This window comes from Anomaloglossus baeobatrachus, chromosome 3 (assembly GCF_048569485.1).
Source record: "Anomaloglossus baeobatrachus isolate aAnoBae1 chromosome 3, aAnoBae1.hap1, whole genome shotgun sequence".
Lineage (NCBI taxonomy): Eukaryota > Metazoa > Chordata > Amphibia > Anura > Aromobatidae > Anomaloglossus > Anomaloglossus baeobatrachus.
The window spans coordinates 286,235,091-286,258,467 of NC_134355.1; the positions used below are offsets into that span (position 1 = coordinate 286,235,091).

At 43.8% G+C, this 23,377-nt stretch overlaps 1 protein-coding gene across 2 annotated transcripts in view; it reads left to right on the forward strand.

The window, feature by feature from the left end:
• Positions 1 to 23,377, forward strand: part of ARHGAP18 (Rho GTPase activating protein 18) — a 211,916-nt gene that overhangs the window by 38,157 nt on the left and 150,382 nt on the right. The window contains exon 1 of one of the 2 annotated variants that reach the window (XM_075339901.1): positions 2,971 to 3,352. The exons of the other annotated variant lie outside the window; for it this stretch is intronic. Within the exon in view, the coding sequence (XP_075196016.1) occupies positions 3,246 to 3,352 (107 nt within the window). The 5' untranslated portion in view covers positions 2,971 to 3,245. Of the gene's footprint in view, positions 1 to 2,970; positions 3,353 to 23,377 lie in introns of those variants that run through there. 2 annotated transcript variants of the gene reach the window in all.

A 23,377-nucleotide genomic window follows, 5' to 3' on the forward strand; every position in this document is an offset into this window, starting at 1 on the left:
GTGTAGGGCTGAAGAGCGGAACACTGTCAGACCCTGCACGTGCAGTGGCTGCTGGGGGGGAGAGCATTACCACCAAGTTAGACTGAAAGACACCCGAAGAAGGAGAGCAGTAAGGAGTCGAGTACGAGGAGTCCTGGTAATGAACGCACACACGGGGGACAGGCCCCTAGAGCCAGACATCCATTTAGTGGTCTGCTAAATCCTGCAGGCAGAGGGACTAGAGGTTCCATGCCAACCAACACAGAACCCGCAGCATCAACAGCAACGAGGGGGCCCATAAGGAGGATCGAGCCTGCAGCCATCTTATCCTTGGTCCACGCTGTCAGCAAACGGGTCAGAGAGGGGAGAACGGCAGTAGCGACTTCCCTGGACGCATCCCACGATATACTTCAAGTCATGTGTGGTCCGAAACTAAGGTGCAGGAAGGCGAGTCAGCAGTCACCCCTATATCATCCTGAGGGATACCTGGTTCCACCTGGTTCATCATAGCATCGCCCGGGTTGTCTCACTCTACCAGCAAAAAGTGAGTAAAAACCCTGAAAGACATTGCTGCCTGTGTGTGAGTTTTTCTACGACCTGTGGTACTACACACTTACACCTGAGCCCCTAGGGCCAGCCTCACTCTCTACCGAGAGTGGCGTCACGATTCCTATTGAAGTTAACCTGACCTACCTGTCGCCGGAAGAGTTCCAGTCCGTGAAGACCCTGAGGCATCCTGAAGGTGAGCGGGGCTTCACAAATGCAATGAGTAACTTGACTGCTACACTGCTGATCCATATAGGATCTGATTATTCTTGCACACTTAAACAGGCAGTCTCATCCTAAATACAGAGACTAGTGCATGCTGCCATTCTTTTTTTACCCAGATAATTGATTTGTGAAAAAACATCCATATTGAAGAGCATTGCTAATAAATCTTCTTTTTTCACGGAGAGGCTTAGGAATGAAAATACAATTGGTGAACTTAGACTAACTGTAAGGACAGGTGACCTCTGCAGGCAACCACTAGCTGCAGCAGTGACATGTTATTCATCATTGCACCCAGTGATTGCCTGCAGTGGTCACAAGCCCAGGAGGGAAAGCAATGAGACCAGCAGGAACCTAAGCAGTGTTATATAGGTAGAAAAAAGGATTGTAAGGCACTTATGATTGTCTGAATTTTTCTTAAAATAGGCGGCATGGTTTTCATAGAAAAATAAAATAGGGTGGAAAACTCTTAAATGATCATAAGCAACTTCTCATTTAATCATAATAATGTGCCAAATAATATGCTAATCACTGTATAAATTATTTTATTCTGTGCTCCTATGGCCGGTTTCAGACGTCCGTGTTTAATCAGGTATAAGCCACACGCATGGTTATGGTCATACGTGTGTCATGCATGTGTCACGCGTGAGACATCTGTGTTTTCATACGTGTGACACGTACCGGAGAAAACACAGGTCTTTTAAATAAAAAGATATTCTATATTCACTTGTATCCAGCGCTGTTTTCTTCAGCTCTGCTGCCTCCCGCTTCTTACCCCAACTCGTTATATTCATTGATTATTGACTACACTGAGGAGCTGGAAGCATCACGCACTGGGTACAGCACCGCCAAGGACACAAGGACAACATCGCGGAGGACAGCATTGCTGGGGACAGGTGAGCAAGCGGTGTGTGTGCAGTGATGTCCAGGAGGTCATTGGAGGTCTCACTGAACTCTGATGACACCCCTGCGACACCCGCGCTACAGCGTTCATTGGGAACTCTGATGACCTCCTGGACGTCACAGCACACACCGCTTGCTTTGTGAATACTCACCTGTCCTCGGCGGTGCTGTACCCAGTGTTGTCCCCGTGATGCTCCGGCTTCCAGCTCCAAAGTGCAGTGAATAATCAATCAATATAATGAGCGGGGGTCAGGAGCAGGAGGCAGCAGAGCCGCAGACAGCATCACTGGATTCTGGTGAATATAGATAATCTTTTTATTTAAAAGACATGTGTTTTCTCCAGTAAATGTCACACTGATGTCACACGGATCTCATCAGTGTGCGGTCCGTGTGACACCCCTGTGCTGCCGGAGAAAAAACGGACATGTCTGCGTGTGCGCGTGCGGGGTCATGAGAGGTCACACGGTCCATGTGAAAACACGGCTGTGTGAATAACAGCATAGAATAACATGGGTACGTGTGACATCCATGTTAAAAACGGATGTCACACGTACCTGAAACACTGACGTCCGAAACCGGCCTATGTGTCAAATGGCATACAGGAATAAGAGAGGCAGGCTTTCAGCTCAGAGCAGTGAGTGGACAGTGCATGTTGGGTAGTGAAGAGCGAGAACTTCCATGCTCAGGTGCCCAGTACTCGTTAAGATCAGGTCGGATCATCAGATGGGAGCAACTCAGGTGCCGGAGTATAGTGGAAGTCAATGGGGAACTCAAGATTTTTTCCAGGAAAACTTCCCCATTGACTTCCATTATACTCAGTACATGAGTCGAGCCTGTCCGATCATCCGACAGCTCGTTTCGAGTATTGAGCACCCGCGCATGGTAGTGCTCACGCATCATGTCAGAATACTGATAAAAAGAACCACCAGCTAAAGAAGAGTAGAGGGCAAGTTCTGAGCTGGAGAATAGGGACCATTTCTGTTCTTATTCGTTCTTCTGGTCCCATAGTGAAAAAGAATAAATCCTTACGCAGATGGGAAAATAGTCAAATTCCAGCTGCTGTGAAACTGCAACTTCTTACCTGGGAGATTGACAACTGTCTCAATGCTGAAGGTGCTGATGTTCTCCTGTTTGGACACTAGATGGCGCATGCGGACCTATGATCTGCCCTATTCCTAATTTATCCCTTGCTGTTATAGTAAAATCTGGGAATAAAGTATATAGAGCAATCACATTTACTAAGGAAGGTGAAGCTGCAGATGTGTGTGTGATATGCCTCAGCTCCCTTTATTGCAGACCCATTCTCCACAAACCCACACTGAACACACAGAAATAAGCTATTATCAGAGCACAAAAGACACATTGATTGTGCTGGTGTCCAGTGCTCCTCCTCAGCTGGAGGCAGATAGGAGACAAAGCCTGGCAGAAGGAATCTGAGTCATTGTTGTGCATGAGGAAGCAGAATGGGCTCCTCCCTGGTTCATTACCTTCTGTGATGTGAGGGAGGAGGAGTTGCCTGAGTAGAGTTGCCAGGAGGCAAGACAGGAACAAGCATTATCTATTCAAGAGGCTGGAGGGATTATGCTGGACACACCATGAGCTGGAGGCCTAATAGCAACCAGAGGGTGGTCCTCACAGCTTACCATGCCGGCAATAACAAGGCTGGGGCCACAGGTGGCAGTGCCCAGGTGTCCCCCAGAAGGTAAGAGCTGCTGGGATGGCTGCACCTGTGACTGAGGGCAGCAGTGTCTGCAGAGGGAGAAGTGGCCATTCTGCAGGGAATGTCTACAGATACCACTTGTAGCAATATCTTACCAGGTCCTTATACAATTCTTGTCTTTTTTTTCCACTATGTTTATATCAAAAAGCAATACAAGTGTTACAAGAGAAAATATTATTCTGCACTCATAAATAAAGAATGAAATGGTAGATAAATAATCACAAGTGTAAAGTCCTCAGTCACACAACTGACTGTCCTATATAGATGTTCTGTGCAGCTGATTGTGAACCCTACCCATAATAGTCTATGGTTATGGGCAGTTTTTGTACAACTAGTGAATAAATACAAGTGAATAAATCCCTGGAAAAAAAAACAAAACACAGAGAAACACTCGGCTGCAAATCATGTGCCATGAACGCTTATGTTATGTTATGTTATGAAAAAGAAACTTTAGAATTTATTTTTTTTTTTTTTTTTTTTGCGTGCGTCAAAAATGGATCCACCACACTAATAAAAAAAAAAATGGTCATTTTTAATTCTTGCAAAAAAATAAATAAATAAATGGATGTGTGAATGTTGCCTTAGGGTATGTGCACATGCTGAAGAATTTTTTTTCCACAAGAAAACTGCAGAAAACTGACAGAAAACACAACAAAAAAATGCATTTTTTTCTTTGTTTTTACTAAAAAAAAAAAAAAAAAAAAATGGCTGGAAGGGCTAAAAAAACACAGAAGAAAACATACAAAGAATTGATATGCTGCAGTTTTTTTTTTTTGTCAATTCAAAACTTCAGGCACAAAGCAAAGTGCGCACAGCATTTCTGAATTCTCATAGGCTTTGCTGGGGAAAGGAAAGACATGCAATTTTGGGCAAAAAACCCCGCAGCCTTAGCTTCTAGCTGATACCAGGGCATATTTACTAACATTTTGCAACCACTCATTCAGTCACTGTGTAAAAAGATGTTTGCGCAGATTTTCATTTTTTCCTAATATTGCACACAGCCCACAGTGTCATATAAATGTTTTGGTCTGTACTAGACTTTCATCAGGGTTATGTAAAACATACATGATTATATATCAGAACGCATAAAAAACAACAATGTCCTCATAATCTCATCAGAGCAAAAATAATGTAACACAATGCAAAAGAGGCCTATAGAGGAATACCGGTAGAGGGATAAAGTCAGTTTTAGGGTATAATGATGTCCCATTAAGGTGGAAGCCATGAGTGTGACCAGAAATGAAAAAGATAATGATGGTGAAGCCATAGGTATAGATTTACTGTTATAGCAGAGTGAACCTGGAGGGCAAATGTAAATGTAACGTGGCACGGGGCAGCAGCTATGGGCGAGTGCTGCGATTTCTATGTCCTGGCACACACAAAGTAGGCTTCCTGTTTGGTGTTGTTATTGTAGACACCTTCACCTTTTGGGCCTGCCACACTCTGTCCAGCATCCGACTCCTTTGTCCCTAAGTTCAGGAAAACAGACAAGGTGGAAAGAACAGTTTTCTTGGCACTATACTCAGGTACACGATGGAGCAGACACTGCACTTTATGGACACTTCTGTATGATGCAGAGGTACTTTCATCAATATTAAACATGATTGCACTTTATTTATAGATGGTATACAGGGTAAACGTGGTGCACCTCCCATCTTCCTGGTAAATGGCCACACAGGTCAATGTGATATGCTGTGAACCCTGGACCCAGACCATTACCTACAAGGCTTCACCCAGTTGCCTTAGTACTGGATCTCTGTCTCCATTTATGGTTTCTTTCAGCTTAGTCCCTTTGTACTTGTCTGCTCTCTAAAGGTCCCCACAAAACACTGCTAACCGGAAAAACATTGCACTCTAGCCCTTCCCACTGTGAACTAATCTCAACTATAAACTGTCTCTGACCCTGCAGTCTGTTGCTGGGCAGACTAAAGGGGGCTTTACACGCTGCGACATCGCTAATGCGGAGTCGTTGGGGTCACGGAATTTGTGACGCACATCTGGCCGCATTAGCGATGTTGCTGCGTGTGACACCGATGAGCGATTTTGCATCGTTGCAAAAACGTGCAAAATCGCTCATCGGTGACATGAGGGTCCATTCTCGATTATCGTTACTGCAGCAGTAACGATGTAGTTCGTCGCTCCTGCGGCAGCACACATCGCTATGTGTGACGCCGCAGGGACGAGGAACCTCTCCTTACCTGCCTCCCGGCCGCTATGAGGAAGGAAGGAGGCGGGCGGGATGTTCTGGCCACTCATCTTCGCCCCTCCGCTTCTATTGGGCGGCCGCTCAGTGACGTCGCTGTGACGCCGCACGGACCGCCCCCTTAGAAAGGAGGCGGTTCGCCGGTCACAGCGACATCGCCGGGAAGGTAAGTATGTGTGACGGGTCTGCGCGATGTTGTGCGGCACGGGCAGCGATTTGCCCATGTCGCACAACAGATGGGGGCGGGGACCCACGCTAGCGATATCGGGACCGATAATGCAGCGTGTAAAGTAGCCTTTAGGCTAGGCATGCACTTTGCGTTCACCTACTTGCAGTTCAAGAAGCACATTTTTCCCATAATTGATTTGACCAAAGTTGCCTTTTTCAGTAATTTAGCGCTGAAAACTCATGCGTTTTTAACGCGTTTTGGATGCGTTTTCAGCGCTTTTTACCTGCGTTTTGATAGATGCGTTTTGTACATCAAGACACTGCTAAATAAAGTTTAAATATTCAAACTAATTAGAAAAAAAGGATCAAATCTATATTTATAGGAAAAAACATGAAAATAGATTAAATTAATAGCGGTAATCTGATATTTTATGGATAAATAGCAATAATTTTAATAAATTTCTAATTGTTATTTGTCGGACTGTGTGTGTAAAGGGACATATTATATCATTATTTTGATGTCCAAAAAGCATGTTTTCTGCACTGAAAAAGCAAGTAAAACGCAGGAATTTGCAGGAATCTTGGTTTTTGACATTTCTCATTGACTTCAATGTTAGCAAAACACACCCAAAATGGCAAAAAAAACTGACATACTCCTTCTTTGAATGCATGGTTTTTGGCGCAAAATATGCAAATTTAACGCAGCGTTTAGAAACGCAAAGTGCGGTGAAGAAATCCCCATTTTTCCATAGCCTTTGCTGTGAAATCAAAACGCATGCCTTTTGGCATGAAAAAGGTGCTTCTCAAAACGGATCTAAAAAGCAGTGGAAACGCAGGTAAAAATGCAAAGTGCGTGCCTACCCTTAAGCTTTCACTCAGTTCTATGCAAAAATAAGTTGGCAACAGTGCTATGCTTTACACCTTTAGCCTAAGACACATGCATTACATTATGTACAATGCTACATCTCATACATTACTATACCTTACATTATAAATTCCTATAACACTGCTATATATAACTGTCACAGCAGACATGTAAATACATTTTACATGGCAATGCACAACATTATGCAGGCAAACATTAACTTTATCTTAACCTATGTCCAGCAAACCCAACTTGGACATCACAAGTCACATTACGTCAATACAATTGGTGTCTTCAGGGAGAATGTGACAGCCTGTCCACCTCCTTACATAAGGAGTTGATAGACCAAATGTAGAAGCCACATATCGGACTGCTGTGAGTAGGAAGCTTAAAACAGAACAGCGCAAGATGGCACCACGGTGTTTACCCCTGGCAATAGATACAAGAGCATTAGATGTGTGTGCAGTAAAGGGAAATGTGGGGTCAGACCGCCACTGTAACTAATGGGGGAGCAGGGAGAGGTAGTGTGGTATCTGACAGCCAAAGTGAGGGCAGGAGAAGAAGGTGTTGTCCGTGACACATAGTGAGGGGTGTGCCTGGGGTTCTGACATCAGTGGTCTGTCAGTGTATGTGTCAAATAGAACGTACAACACATTCTTGTCCTGCCCTCGCATTGGCCATGAGCCAGATACTAAACCTCCTCTTCCTGCTCCCGCTAGACAGATGTGTGCAGTATGGGTACATAAAGGAAGGGGCGGAGTCAAACCGCCACTTGTAAGCAATGGGGGAGCAGGAAGAGGAGGTGTAGTATCTGACTCATGGCCAACAAATGAGCATGTGCAAAGGTTACCTGACTTTGTAATCATACCTCTTATGATACATGGATTTTTTAAATGTTTTGGACAATTTAACACGAAATCCTAATTTAAGCAATAGGTAATTATTTGCAACACATTCCCTTTAATGCATTGCCTCAAGAAATTGCTCCATTTATCTTTTTGTGTGTAAAACATCACATAAGGTTACGTCCCCTTCTTATGTTGAGAAATATAGACATAAACCTGAAAACAGCTGTCACGCGCCAGAATGCTGCATTCCTTCATTCAGGATGTGAAACCCTCAGCTCGTGGACCCAAAATGATAACATCACTAATGCTGTCCATAGTGACTTGTCCAATGGCAGACACAGACAAAAAGGACCCCTCTGGCAAGAACAATATGTGAGCTTTTTGCAGCCCAAGAGCTCATAAAAATGCAAAATTCACCTGCTTGGGAGGTAGAAATGGTCCCTAATCTCTTGGGGCCTCTATGCGGCTGCAATGGTTGCACCAATGATATGTCCGCCCCTGGACTTGTCTATGGATCAGTAAAGGGGTAGTTTTGCATGCCAGGTTTTTAAATAAATGACTATATTATGAAGATGAGACTGAGCAGAGAGCCTTGCTTTTGGGCCATATCAAATAGGGCCATCATATTAATGCCGGTGTCACACTTGCGAGTGCCTCATGTGTATCTCGCACGAGTCTCACGTTGCATCACCCGTCACGGGCACACGCTTTCCGAACAGGAGCGTCTCAGCTGCATAGAGATACATGCAACCGACCTGCTCCTGTGAGGAGAGTGTGAGTCCGTGCCGGGTGATTCAATGAGAGATTCGTGCAAGTGTGACACCGGCCTAATACACACTCTGTAGTCGCATTGTAAACTCTGCTCAGTAATGAGTGGGCTCCTATGCAAAAAATCAATCTATGGGCCCCTTTCATCTTAGAGTACCCTTTTATGTATTTCCACAATTCTCTAATAATTGGGAAACATTAAATGTAATACTTTTTAGTTCTGAAGATGCAATCTAACAACATATGGAGCTGCTTTTGATGGAAGCCCCAAGCCTATTGAGCTGCACAGGTCACAGGGGTGGACATTTCATTGGTGCTCCCTGTGATGCCGCACGGGGCCCAAGCGATAAAGGGGCCCGTTACCCCCTGCAGGAGCTATTGTGCAACACAGAGCCTATAAATTGTCTTGCACAGTGGCCCTTTTTCTGTCTGTGTCCGTTGGTAGATGGATCCAATCCAATATGCAGACTCTCATGCATAAATATCACAGCAGCCTCATTTTGATATGTTGTTTTTATATTGTCTTAGGTTTGTTTTTGTAAATGAATCTACAATAAGTAAAAGCTATTGTTTAGTAGTCTGTGAGAGTAAATGTGCTGTAATTGGATGTCTACATACAGTATGCCCTCTTAGAAGATAACAGCAGTGTACATCAGTGATGAGCGGCCCACAACCGGCTATTGGCTTATTGTTTAATGCAGTCAGTTAGGACAAAGGTGACATGTGGAAGGTGTGGGCTTATAGGTAAATAACTCATGTGTAAGTTAGTTGTCTGTACTTTGCACCCTTAAATGTATGCTTACTGCAGTTATAATATAGGATGGAACTGTCACCTCTTAGATATCTATAATGATAGACGTATAGTATTCTTTGTAAGACCGTCTTGTAATTGATAGGGATGAGCGAATGTATTCACCACTATTTGGTATCCGACGGATAATGGGGTATTCGAGGTATTCGCTATCCGACGGTTAATATGGTATTCGCTCCGATATTTTCATTTCTGGACTTCCTGGCGCCTTTTTCCAGCCAATGAACACATCTGATGTTGCTTGCCCTCACAGTAACGCCGCAGCCATCTTTGTTGTGGTGTTACTGTGATTGGCTTGACCGCACAACGTCATAGGGGCTAAATAAGGCTGCTGCCATTTTGATCAGTCTGTCTCCCCCTCTCTCTTTCTTACTCCCCGATCTCCGGTGTGGCGCTGCACGGCTGTCACATTCTGGCACGTTCTCCAGCTTTTGAAAATGCCAGCCGCACAATTTTCCATCTCATATTCCCATCTCGGGGTAATAAGGAGTTAATATCAACCCATAGCTGCCACTAAGTCCAAGATTAGTAATGGCAGCGTCTATGACACGCCATCACTAATCTGTAAGTAAAGTAAATAAACACAACACCGAAAAATCCTTTATTTGAAATAAAACACCAAAAAGTCCCTCTGTCACCACTTTATTAACCCCCTCAAATATCTAGGTCCTGCGTAATCCACACTGATTCAGTGACGTCTGTGAGCGAGTGCTCAATGCAGCCTCATTTGGTGAATGATGCTGCAGGGGTAACTCCAGGTCATTTCTCACAGTCGGTGATGTCAACACATTACCGCACGCGAGAACTTCAGTGTTGCCGTAAAGCACAACTCAGTGACGTCACTGACCGGCAGTGACCCTGCGAAAACTCAGATCCAAGCTCCCGTAGGGTCACTTCTCCATCACACATACTGTTGGGGGGGAGGGAACACATAAATCACAAATAAAAGCTGTAAATACATCCATTTATCCTTTTTTATCTGGATGGATGGATCGATGGATCGATGGATAGGATAGATAGACAGGCAGACTGATGTCAAACAGATATATAATGTTCCACGTCCCTGCATATTCTAAGCTGGCACTCTTTAATGACTTTCATGTGGCACTAAAGGGTGCCTAGCCTTGTAATTAAAAAAAAAAGAGCGCTGTGGGGTCCCCCCCCATTTTTGATAGCTAGCTAGGGTAAAGCCGATGGATGCAGCCCGTAGACAACAGCTGGCAGCTTTACCTTGGTTGGGGATTCAATTTTGAGGCCCCCCCCAGGCTCTTTTTTTATAATTATCAATAAATAATAAAACAAAAAAAACAAAAAAAAAAATTGGGGTTCCCCCAAAATTGGTTCACCAGCCAAAGTAAAGCGGACAGCTGTGGTTTGGTATTCTCAGGGTGGAAAGGTCTATAGTTATTGGCCCTTCCCAGCCTAAAAATAGCAGGCCGCAGCTGCCCCAGAAGTCGCGCATCCATTAGATGCGCCAAAGCTGGCGCTTAGCCCCAGCTCATCCCATTGCCCTGGTGCGGTGGCAAACTGGGTAATAAATGGGGTTGATACCAGATGTGTAATGTCACCTGACATCAAGCCCAGCAGTTGGTGATGTCATGGCGTCTATCAGATACCCGACATCACAAACTGTCAGTAATAAAAATAGAAAATAAAAATAGACGACAAACAAAAATTATTTGAAAAAAACACTCCCCAACCATTCCCTCTTTCACCAATTTATTGTAAAGAAAAAAAAAATCCCATGTAATTCATTTTGGAAGTCCCACGACGACTCTGGACCTTCTAGAATATGGGGGGCACGTTAAGGGAACGTATCCCCCATTTTCTAGGAGTGCAGACCCTCCATGTGAGGAGTGTGGGTGCAAAGAATCTGCACCTACCCTCCCCGGGTCACAGCAGCAGAGTGCGTGCAGCCAGCACAGCTCACACTGAACACAGGAAGCTGAGCTCAGCTGACAGCCGCACTCTGCGCATGCGCCCAGTGTTTATTGTGAAGGCGGAGGGACGCTGGGGATTAACGCTGCAAAAAGGTAGGAACACCGGGAAACACTAGGGGGTTATGGGGGGTGACTTAGCTGGACCCGGATAGTTTTATGTATGCTCCCAAAGACAGCAGTACCCTGTAGTTGCATATGAAAACAGACATGTTTTGTTCCATTATTGGAGCAGAACAATGATATAAAGGGAAGGTCCGGGTAAGTTACATAATGGACCCTATTAACTAAAACTGGGGCCATCGAGTTTCCATCAAAGTTTTCTGGCCATGATTAATTTGATTTTTCTTATGTTACTTTTCTTTTTGTTGTGTTATTCTTTGCACTTTTTTGCTTCAAATTCTTCAAAATGGCACACATTAATTTTGCTTAAAAATTTAGCTTGTTTTTGTCCCTTACCTTTTAGGCTAATTTCACACATCAGTTTTTGGCATCAGGCACAATCCGGCGTGTGCCTGATGAAACGGATCCGGCGCAGAATATGCAAAAACTGATGTGCCTGATCCTCTTTTTTGACGGTTCCAATATACCTGATCCGTAAAAAAACGGATCCGGCGCATCCGTTTTTGCATCCTTTTCGTCCGTTTTTTTTTTTTTTTTTGCTGGATCCGTTTTTTTCAATACATTGGCGCATGCTCAGATTACAAAAACGGATCCGGGAACCGCATCCGTTTTTTTACCGCATTACGCCGGATCCGGCGTCCATAGGCTTCCATTGTAAAACACACCGTATCGCGCCAGATCCTGCGTGATGCGTTTTTTTTTGCCGGACAAAAAAACGTTACAGGATACGTTCCCTCCGGCCGCCGCTTTAGGCATCAGGCAAAAGCCGGATGCAACGCAAGGCCATCAGGCACAATCCGGTGCTAATACAAATCAATGGGGATAAAACGGATCAGGCGCCGGATCAGTTTTACCTGTTTTTTTCCGGATTGTTCCTGATGGAAAAAACTGATGTGAGAATTTAGCCTTATGCACCTTTTTTAGAACAAAAAGTTGTGTGATCCTTTCAAATGTCACAAATTATTCTTGAAATTCTGAGAAGGGAAAAAGGCGCAAAATAGGGTCTTACCCGGTATATGGGTTAAGAAGAAAAGAGATGAATACACTCACCTGATCAGGTTGTGCCAGTCACAACCCCTGTGCAGACATATGTGAGTGCTGGAGTGGTTAAGCAGCGGCCCCGTTGGAGAGAGAGCTATAAATGTTCAGAGTGAAAAAACGGGTTTTTTTACCGCGCTATAAACCACAAAATGGTGTTATAAAAATGGATATTCTTTTATTGAAACATTCCTACGCGTTTCAGAGGCATGTACGCCTCCTTCTTCAGGGAAAAATATCAACCTTTTTCCCTGAAGAAGGAGGCGTACATGCCTCTGAAACGCGTAGGAATGTTTCAATAAAAGAATATCCATTTTTATAACACCATTTTGTGGTTTATAGCGCGGTAAAAAAACCCGTTTTTTCACTCTGAACACAAATTATTCTTGAACACAGCCCAAAAAAGTTTAGATTTTGTACACGACTAGACAGCTGGAGTACAAATAGATATTGTGCATGACTAGCATGCCGGAGTAGAATTGCGCATTTTGAAAAGTCGCAAATGATAAATTGAGCTAAAACATCTGGGTAGCCAAAACTATGCCCTTAATGTCGAACAAAAAGCACTTTAAGAACCCTAGCCAATTTACTGAATTTGTCAACAGTTTGTTTTGCTATATAATCTGAGAGCAGAATAATAGAGGTCAAGAATGCCTGTTTCCAGGGATGTCACTTACTGGACTGCTTGGTGTAGTTTTCATAGAATACATGTTTTTGTCTGATTTACTGTAGATGTAGCAGGGCTAAGACTTCTGGGCTGTGTGTAACCCCAGCCACACCCCTGACTGACAGCTTCCTCAGTACACTGTGCATTGTCAGCTCGCTGCCAATCAGTGGTGGGGCAGTGTTACACAGATCAGCCTGACTGCCTAGCATGAAAGAAATTGTCCTGTAGTGTTCATCTACTGATTACATTGAAACTACAGCACACAGCCTAATAAGTGACACATCTCTGGAATCAGGTTCTTGTTCCCCATATTATGTTGCTCTCAGATTAAATAGCAAAAACCTGCTGACAGATTGCCTTTTTTTAAAAAAAAAAAAAAAAAAAAAGTGCAAATAAAAATACAGTTACTATTAGATTAATTTTTACTACAGAAAAAAGAAGAAAAGATTCTGGTGAATTTTTAGTTTTTTTTTTTTTTTTTTTTCTTTTCCAGTTTTTAATGCTGGAGTATGATCAATGCTCTGAAGGAGAATGTGTGGCCTGTCTGAGTATTAGGGCTCACTTAGATGTCAGTTTTTGCATAGGAGTGCTATGCACCTTTTAAGGGATAGCACTTGTACCTATAATAGTGAATGGGGTCATTTACACATCCATGCTTTGTCGCAAACCGAATGGTCTACTCAACATTGTGGAGACACGTCCGATTTTGATCCACCTTATAAAACTGACCAAACTCGGATGAAACTCTGACTGAAATTACTGATTAAAACAGTTTCCTATGTTAATAATGATATTTTCCATAAAAATGTTATTGTTCGTTGACTAGTTGAGTCTCATCTGAAATCAGGAAAAGAATAGTGCAGGCTGAAAATATAGTCCTGTGAATGTAGCCTCAGTGGCAGAATATTCAGCTCTGCTGAACATCTGACCTCTTAAAGGGAATCTGCCACCAGTTTTTTATCCTATAAGCTGCAGCCTCCACCATTGGGCTGTTATATACGGTATTCTAACATGCTGTGTATAAGAGCCCAGGCTGCTGTGTAAAACATAAAAAACACTTTGAGTATTATAAACTGGTTGCTGCGGTGGATGTGGCTCAGATGGGCGTCTTCGTCCTCCAGTGCCGGCGCTGCCTCTTACGGCCATCTTCGTCCTTCTTCTGAAGCCTGTGTGCATGATGCATCTGTCATACACACTCGCCGATCCTACACATGCGCACTACAATACTTCAATCTGCCCTTGATATGCTTTTTCCTTCCTTGAAAAAGCATTGCCGCGAAACGCGCGTCAGATTGCGTGTGGTGGGCTTTTATATGGGTAAGTTATCTGCACTAACATGGCCATTCTAATCTCTTAGGTGTACTTTATTTCTATGGATCATCAAAACACTTGTATGTATATATTGATTGGACACTAGTCATCTATACATGAATGTTGTTTTGGTCTGTATATTTATTCAAATGGTACACCTATTTGTTTGCAATTTAGATTTCCATTGTGGCCTAGCCTTATATGTAAACACCCATTGCTACTCTTTTGTCTCCCCCCCCCCCCCCCCCCCCCCGGAGTTTTTTATTTGCTTACTCCTTGTAAACCTCCAATTTATGTACTTTATGTCTTTCATGTCTTTAATTCTTGATAATTTTCAATAAACATTTTTGATACTTTTATAAAGATTGTTTGGATTTTTCTGTTTTTTGCTCTGGCCACAATTTTGTTTTTTGAATTATTCCTCTGAGTGGTTCACCAGTAATGATGGGGGGGTCTTTCTCATTTTGAGAGGATCCCCGGCCACATTTATAAACATTGTGTTTAATGAATCTTGTATTCATTGATTTTTCTTGGATGTCTGAATAAGTCGTAAGGCATTCTTTGCCATCGTACTTCTATTTATTGTCCTTCTCCATGGGCAGGTTATGGTATAAAATTGTGTAAACCAACATATTAGTGGTCTTCCTACTTTTGTCACATCTATTTATTTTTGTGCATGAATGAAGCAGAACATAAAAACCTACATAAAATATATTTGAGACTATGGGTTGTAGACTGACCCTTTCAACTTGGTCGAAACAAAGAGAGGCTTGTTAGTACTTTGTACTGTACTTTGTTTTTATGTGGTCTGTCTTCATAAAGGACATAGTAGATCTTTGGGGAACATTGGAATTTTATATTTTACTTTGACACAAGGCTATTATAGCAGGACAATACAATAGAGTAGTAGAAACATTTGTTTTTTGCTTTCAGTCGGCAAGTAAAAATACTGCTATTGTTTCTAAGCTATTAAGTGGTGTGGATGACCAAGCTGCATCAGCTATTGTTTTAGTGTACATTATCCTTTTATCCTGTTTTTGAGTTGTGTAAATCCTCATGTGTATAATAATAACAAATAAACAGTGGAATATGTTCTAAAACTTCCTTTGACTAATGTCTTCCACCGGAGCCACATGTACTCCTTTTATGAAACCACTCAGCTGCAAATATGAAGAAGTGGAAGTGACCAAATATCCTGATTTGCAGCTTAGTGACCAATTTGTCTTTTCAAACCCTTTTAGCTTTTATGAACTCTGATTCTTAAAAAAGAGACATGTTTTATTTGGTTTTGTGTCTGCACAGGAAATATGTGGAACACTTTTTTGTGCTTATATTACAACTGTTTAAGCTTTTATTCCCAAAAGATGTACAAGTCTTACATGAACCGAAGAGTATTTCCACCCAGATTTATAGTGGTGCTCTATTAGGAAGGCTGATGTCTCGCATCTGTGCTCAGATTGCAGTATCCTGCACCACCCTTGGGTCTCCTGACCTTAGCTAATAGCCTTGTAGGCAAGCACAAGGCAGTCAGGTCAGGAGATCCAGAAACCTGGCCGGTGCCATCTGAGCACGGTCCATGATTCACAGACATGTAAAGCTGGCCTTCGGTTTACAACTATTCTAATCTCAGCTAAAGAAAATTGTCTATGGTCAAGCAGATAAATTCTGTCCATATTATGATTTTGTAATACTGGCCAAGGTTAGTTGGACACCAGACTGAGCAATCAATTCATTAAAGGGAATCTGTCAGCAGATTGTTGCTACCTCATCTGACAGCATCACAGTGTAAACAAGCAGATTCTGAATCCAATGGTGTATGACATAGATTACTGCCTGAAACCATTCTGAAACAATCAAAGAATTTAGATTCAGGAACAGAGGAGAGCTGCCCCCAGCCCAATAGAGATTGACACCTCACAGTCAATGCACAATCACAGCAAGGGAGCATACGGACTGCCCTGCGCTTGAGTATCTAGTCTTGTAATGGTAATCACAGTGCAAAAAACCCTTTTAGTTTATGCAAACAATTGCACGCGTACACACAGATAAGAGCAAGTTGTTTTCTTTTTTTAATTAGTCTTAATTAAGGTGCCCTCACACATAACGAGATCGCTAGCGAGATCGCAGCTGAGTCACGGTTTCCGTGACGCAGTAGCGATCCCGTTAGTGATCTGGTTGTGTGACACCTACCAGCGATCAGGCCACTGCTGTAAGATCTCTAGTCGTTGCAGAATGGTCCAGGCCATTTTCTTCAAAGGCGATGTCCTGCTGGGCAGGACACATCGCTGTGTTTGACACTGTGTGAAAGGGTCACAGTGACTGCTGAGATCGTTATACAGGTCACTACTGCGACCTGTATCGTTCCTGCATCGCTGGTAAGATCTGACTGTATGACATCTCACCTGCGACCTCCCAGCGACTTACCTGCGATCCCCATCAGGTCGCATCGTTTTCGGAATCGCTGGTAAGTCGTTGTGTGTGACTGGGCCTTTACAGCATGCTGTCCTCAGCTGACATAGCGAAAACCTGCTGGCAGGTTCCCTTTAAAGGGTGGTCTGAAGGCTGAAGTTTTGATCTAAGTTCCTTATCTATTTAGTACTGTCGCGGGCGGAGGAGGGGACTCCAATGATGTGGGAGATATACAATGCCAATTTGTGGGTGCAGGAAGCAGAGTTTAAGTGAAGGAGGATATAAACTGGACCCGAACATTCAACCCTACATCTTCATCATACACTAAAGAACCTGGAGCCTTGAGTCCTGTCAGCCATGCCTGCGTGTACTTAACCAGCGACCTGTAGAGGTCCCTAGTACGTACACAAGTTGGGAGGGGAAGGAATTGTCATGATGTATTTTACCTTCTCTCTGTATTTGCTGTAGTACTATGTCTTGGGATGTAAGTGACCATACCTTCCCCCAGGCTGATCCCAGGAGAGAAGAACATGTTAGTTCAGTTAGTTGGAGCTCGGCAGGAAAATAGCTGAGGCTGGATCCTGGGGTCTGTGTGTGTGGACTGTTACAGACTGGAGATCCGCGGCCACGTGGGATTGTGTTTTGTTGTTCACCTGTTGGACTCAAGGAACTCATATAAGGACCATTGCCCTAATTCCCCTGGCATCGGAATACCAGGCGGTGCCCCTGGATCTTTTGTTCTCACTGTTGTGGACTCCTTGCAGATTTGAAGGATTTATATTTATGTTTGCTGCTTTATCTTTGTGGTTCCAATAAAGCCTTTGGATTGTTCCTTGGCCTGGCGTCCCTCACTGCTCTGTTGCATACCCCTTCACAACGGTCACCACCGTCTGCCAACCTTGCTGTATGTGCCCGGGCCACGCACCCGGACACGGTCAGTCTCCTCTACTACCACTTCACTCTTCAACTCTAAAACTCAACTCCCTTCCTTTTCCCGCCTCCAGGACTGTGAACTCCTTGGTGGGTGGGGCCAACCACCTGGCTCCACCCCCTGGTGTGGACATCAGCCCCTGGAGGGAGGCAAAGAGGATTTTTGTCTGACTTCGGTGTGCCTAGCCGGGGTGTGGGGTGTGTTGTTGCAGTAACTGTGATGACCTGGCTTGTCCAGGGCGCCACAGTACTGTAATCTAAAGTAACTTATAGTATGACTGTATTAAAATCTACACCAACTGCTATCAAATTTTTCATTTTCCTTACTTTGTCTGACGCTTTGTTTGAAAATCTCAGTTTATTCTCGAATACTTAAAGCTCCAACCGGGGTAGAGGTTGCGGTTGCTGATACGGCCTCTACCCCCTCTCTGAAACAAAGTGTCTAAGGGATGTGACTTGCGGAGGCAGTGCTGGTCTTTGAACTCCAGGGATTCTGCCAATGTGCACTTATAGTGCACCTTGTTCTGTTGCCTGCTCTTTACTACTAATCTGAGTCAGTAACACAGTGTGCACTGTCAATGTGCAAATTGCACAGTGTACAGCATGCAAGGACTAGCTCAGCCCTTGAAACAAGCGTCACTGATGACACTTAGTTTAAGGGAGGGTGAAAAGACTATTAATGGTGTATTCAGTACTGGAGTAGTATTTCAAAGGTAAGTTCCCTGCCCCATGTATTATACTCACCTGCCGCCATCTTCATCAGTTTCTAGCGTCGCTCCCTTCAGTCTTCGGTGGTTTGTGACCTGACAGCAGCTGCAGTGTTTCATGGAGCTGGAGATCACAACTCAATGCAAGTCTATGAGAGCCTCATTCTGACCTAGCTCTGGTTTTCAGACTTGAGCGCTTGTGAGGTACTGTATTTTTTGGATTATAAAATTCCCCTCCCCCCCCCCCAAAAAAAATTGGGAGGAAAATGAGGGGTGCATCTTAAAATCCAATTGCACCTTACCGGGAGGTGATGGAGAATCGTTGCAGGAGGTAGGCGCTGTGCTGGCGGGGCCTGTGCGGCAGCAGCGGGCTGTGCTATTGGGGCCTGTGCGGCAGGCTGTGTTGGAGCTGGTGCAGCGGCATGCTGTGAGGCATAGGCATCCTGAATATGTTGGCAGTGCTGGGTTCAAATAATGGCACCCGGAGGCGGCGCGTGCGCAGATGGAGCTCTCAATTCAAGATCTCATCTGCACACACGCCTCCTCCAGCCCATTGATCTGCCAGCAGCGGACTTCAGAAAAATGGCGCCCAGAGGTGGCGCATGCGCAGATGAGATCTCGGCTTGTCGTAGAGCCGATAGCTCAATCTGTGCACGTGCTTACTCCGGGTGCCATTTTTTTTGAAGCCTGCACTACTGACAGTTTCTGGAAGTTAGCTAACTCGCAGCATCTTGGACACCCTCGCCTGCACCACAAGATGGACTCCATTTCTTTTTCCTTTTTTATTTTTTTTTCTCTCTAAATTTGGAGTATATTTTATAATCCGGTGCATCTTCTAAACCCACAAATACAGTAACTTCTGACTTTTGACCAGTTAGAAGTTACAGGCACGAGATTGTGCCATGGAATTAAAGCGATGCTGATAAAAGGATGAAGACACCAGTGGGTAAGTATTAGAACAGGGACGGGGGACTTATTGAAAGCATTACTCCAGCACTGAAAAAAAAATGGATTATTGGTTTACGAAGGGGTTGTCTAGTAGTGAACAACCCCTTTAAATGAGTTACTGATATTTATATTTCTAGACTCCCATGGTGGAATTGGTTATATGGTCTCATCTGATTAACACACTATGTATCACTGAAATCTACCATATCCTTTGTGTACAGAAGCACCGATGTAATTGCTGATTTGAGACCTTCTGAATTTTTGTAAGGCTTTGAGGTTAGAAAATTCATCCACTTGTCATTATACTGTAGTCATTGAGTATAGTCTTATGGGACCTATTAAAGTGTTTATTGTTGTAAGGAATGCTTACATTTTCCATTCCAAGTTATTTATAGTTTGTTCTCCTGAAATCCATTTAACGTAATCAGTGGCGTAACTAGAGTTTGATGGGCCCCGGTGCAAGGTTCGGACCTGGGCCCCCCCTCTACGTACACCGACACTTGGGGTATGGGATAATGATGCTGACACTTGGCTCTTTCCCTCAGCACCCAGCCTTCCTATGGTCTGATATCCATCTTGTCCTCGGCACCCAGCTTTCCCATGCTCTGCAATACATCTTTCCCTCAGCACCCAGCTTTCCCATATCAGAGCATTGGAAAGCTGGCTGCTGAGGGAAATAGCCCTTTTCCCTCAGCACAAAACATTCTCATCCCCTGCTTGTATCTTTGTCCCCCCCCCCTTGTATATATTATATATAGTTCTCCAAATACTATAATGGTCCCCACATAGCCTTCCATATTGTATAAAGTGTCCCACATAACCCTTGATATTAGAATGCAGCTCCACAGTCCTCCATGTATTATAATGCATTTCCCATAGTTCTTCATATATTATTCACCCCATAGTCCTCCATATATTATAATTCACCCCAGGCCTTCATGTATGATGCAGCCACCCCAGCCATGTATAATCCAGCCAGCCCCCCCATGCTCCATGTATAATGCAGCCAGCCCCCCCATGCTCCATATATAATGCAGCCAGCCCCCCCATGCTCCATGTATAATGCAGCCAGCCCCCCCCCCCATGCTTCATGTATAATGCAGCCAGACCCCCCATGCCCCCCCCCTCCTGGCCACCGTGTATGCACTGCTTTTAAAAATAACAAAGAAACAAAAAATGAACAGGTTCTTACCTCTCTCCTTGTTCCCCCGCTGTTGTCGTCGTGTCTCCTTGTTCCCCCTCTGCTCCGTCCTCACCTCTCCTCCGTTCTCCTGCAGCTGCGGTCGGCGTCCTCCCGACCTGTGCTCTGTGCTCGGAGCACAGCCGTCACACAGGAGTGATGTCACCGCGCAGGCACAGAGGGAGAATGATGGAGCGTGGAGCTGCACGGGCCGCTCCACGCTTCATTTTTGCTGTGCGTGATGACTGGGAAGGAAGGCCCGGTACCGCCGCTGACCACAGGCAGGGGAGCCCGGTGTCAGCACTGGGTCATATAGCGGTCGCATGGTCTGCGCCAGAACAGCGCAGCTCCTCTCACAGAAAGGAGCTGCCTGCTGATCTGCAGAGCGGGCCCCTAAGCTGCCGGGCCCGGTCGCAGTCGCGACCTCTGCGACCATGGTAGTTACGCTCCTGACCGTAATCTTCATTCCTGATAATTGTTTTCAGTTCTTGGTTATGTCACGTATGAGCACATAGTACATAATGCAAAGGAAGATCAATAATTTGCAGTGTCTTTCTCCTCATCTGCTTGCAGGATATGTTAGAAGCCTTATTTGCATGTTGTGTAAAAATGACAGATGAAATAACACAAGCACCATTACTGAAACCACACGCACAAACTCGTTTATAGTGAATGGGGTGTGTCGGAGGTCTCTGCGGGCTGTGTTGGCACTACCTTGAAGTCTCTTCTGCTTCTATGATGGCGCAAGGAGGATATGTAGAAGTGAGGTGGAAACTTCTTTCCAAAGACCTTAGATAGGTATTTAAAAAAGGGTAGTGATTTCATAATTCAAGTACCAAATATAAATGGTATCACATTTTTGGAAAGGGTTTTTTTTGTTTTTGTTTTTTTTTGGCCATTTACATCAGATCCCATTCATGTTTGCACTTTAAAGGGATCTGTGAGAAAATTTTACAATACAAACCTCATACCTTATCTAATATAGATTTGTTCTGATGAAGTCGGTGTACTTAGTTTGGAAATGCCTGCCACCATAGCTGTGTAATCCTGACATTAAAATGAGCATTTGTGCATTGCACAACCATTTTGACATGTTTTCGTAGTAATTACCAAGTCTAAGAGATCAGTTTAATAATGTTTGCATTTCCTTTTGTAAAATCTGGTGAATCGTACATTTAAATGGGCCTGTGTAATACGATATCGGTAAAATATGGGTGCTTGAAAAGTAGGTGTCAAGAGAAGATAGAGAACACAATTTGTCCATTGTGAGTCTGCAGAAACAGGGCAGGTGTTAGAAGTGGGGGGGTGGGCAAAGTTATCAACTGCCCAGTACCCCAGCCTCTTAGGGGCCCCCAGCTCTTCAAGCACAAACTACAGTGATAGTAAGTTCTGTATTGTCACTGCAGTTTTCAAGGTTAAGACTGAAGAAAGACTTTGACATCACTGTCATATTACCATGATGTCATTAAAGGTCCTTAACACTACGGGAGTCCAGGCCTGCACAATATGCAGCCTGCAGGAACCTGGATCTGCCGCTCTTTTCTTCTGTTATTCAAATATATTTGCGTCTTTCAGACGCCTGGCATTGGGATGTGCTGCAGAAGACTGAGAAGAGAGAAATTTGGAAAGAAAAGCTGTAGGAGTGAAATTTCATCATGGTGTCTTTACTACGTAGATCCAAAAGGGATGGGAATGACTCCAATCAGATATTGTCATTTATAAGGTGCATTGATGTAAATGGTTGTGATCCAGCCTGTGTCTCGTTGGTACTGTGGTTCCTGTATGGATTCCAGTCTGATGATGGCTGGTAATAACTCTGTGTTTCCTTATATTGGCAGAGACATACTGGGAATTGTAGGTTCAAGTAATACAATTTTATATATGGGGTTGACCTCACACTACAATTCATCTGTGTACTTGGCTTGGTGCTGTATACTTGTACTGATGGTGGTTCTGGTGCTGCCTGCATGTATTGATGGTGTTTCTGGCACCAGACTCCTGTTACTGGTGTGTGTGTGTGTGTGTGTGTATATAAGCACACGAGAATTGTAAGATTCTTAATTCATTAAGTGGTGTGCGTCTTTTCATAAATTGGTTGAATATGACCTTAGTGGCTTAATTTATTAAGATGGGCATGCACAACACCAGTCCAATGAATCAGGATCATTGTTGTTGGTAGCCCATCACCCAGTGTAATCAGACGTGCTTCCAATAAGATCATTTGTATGGGGACAGATTAATCTACTAGTGATCATTCTGTGCCCCTCGTTTTTTTTTTGTCAGCCTGTGTGAGGAGGCCAATAAACAAGCACCGGATGATATTACTATGGTCGATAACGCTCATTTAAAGGTCTGAAATCGGCTCCTGTAAAGGCAACTTAAATGTTTGCGTGTGATGGTGCAATATGTTAGCAACTGGGGTCCCATTTTTAACTTTTACCTAGGGCCCCACTTTTTCTGAAACCGGCCCAGCGCGGATGACATCTGAGTGCAGTCTGATCGTTTCTACATACCCATAGACTTGAATGGGTGCACTTCATCCTAATTGCAATGAACTGGCATGTTAAAAAAAAACCCCAAACAAACAAAAAAACCAAAACGTTGATAAGCACTGCCACATTGAATAGCATTTTTCTGAGTGCTCTCCATTGAAACATCAGATTGCACTCGTCCTAATTGTACACTCGTGTTAGTGAGCTGTTACAGAGAGTATTGTAAGGACCAGCAGTGGAGCTCCGAGGCTGAGCATACATTAGTAAGTGGAAAATGCCTTTTAATTCATAGTTCAGCCTATAATTTTTCTATAGATCAGGAGTAGATGCCTGATGCCTAGTGAAGCAATGTCTGTTTTGGGCTATGAAGGCTATACTTTTCATGGCTCTGAGTATTTCTACATGCAGTATGTTATCTCTCCAAACAAACCTAATCATTACTATAACAGTAATTAATGGCTGGCATATTTATCTGTGGTTTTCCACTTCTATTTGTCTTTTATTCTGCCCTTCCCTAAACAGAGACAATAATTGAATTTGCTATTTACAGATCTATTTAATCCACTATGGAATGGTCACTGCAGATTTACAAATCTCCTTAA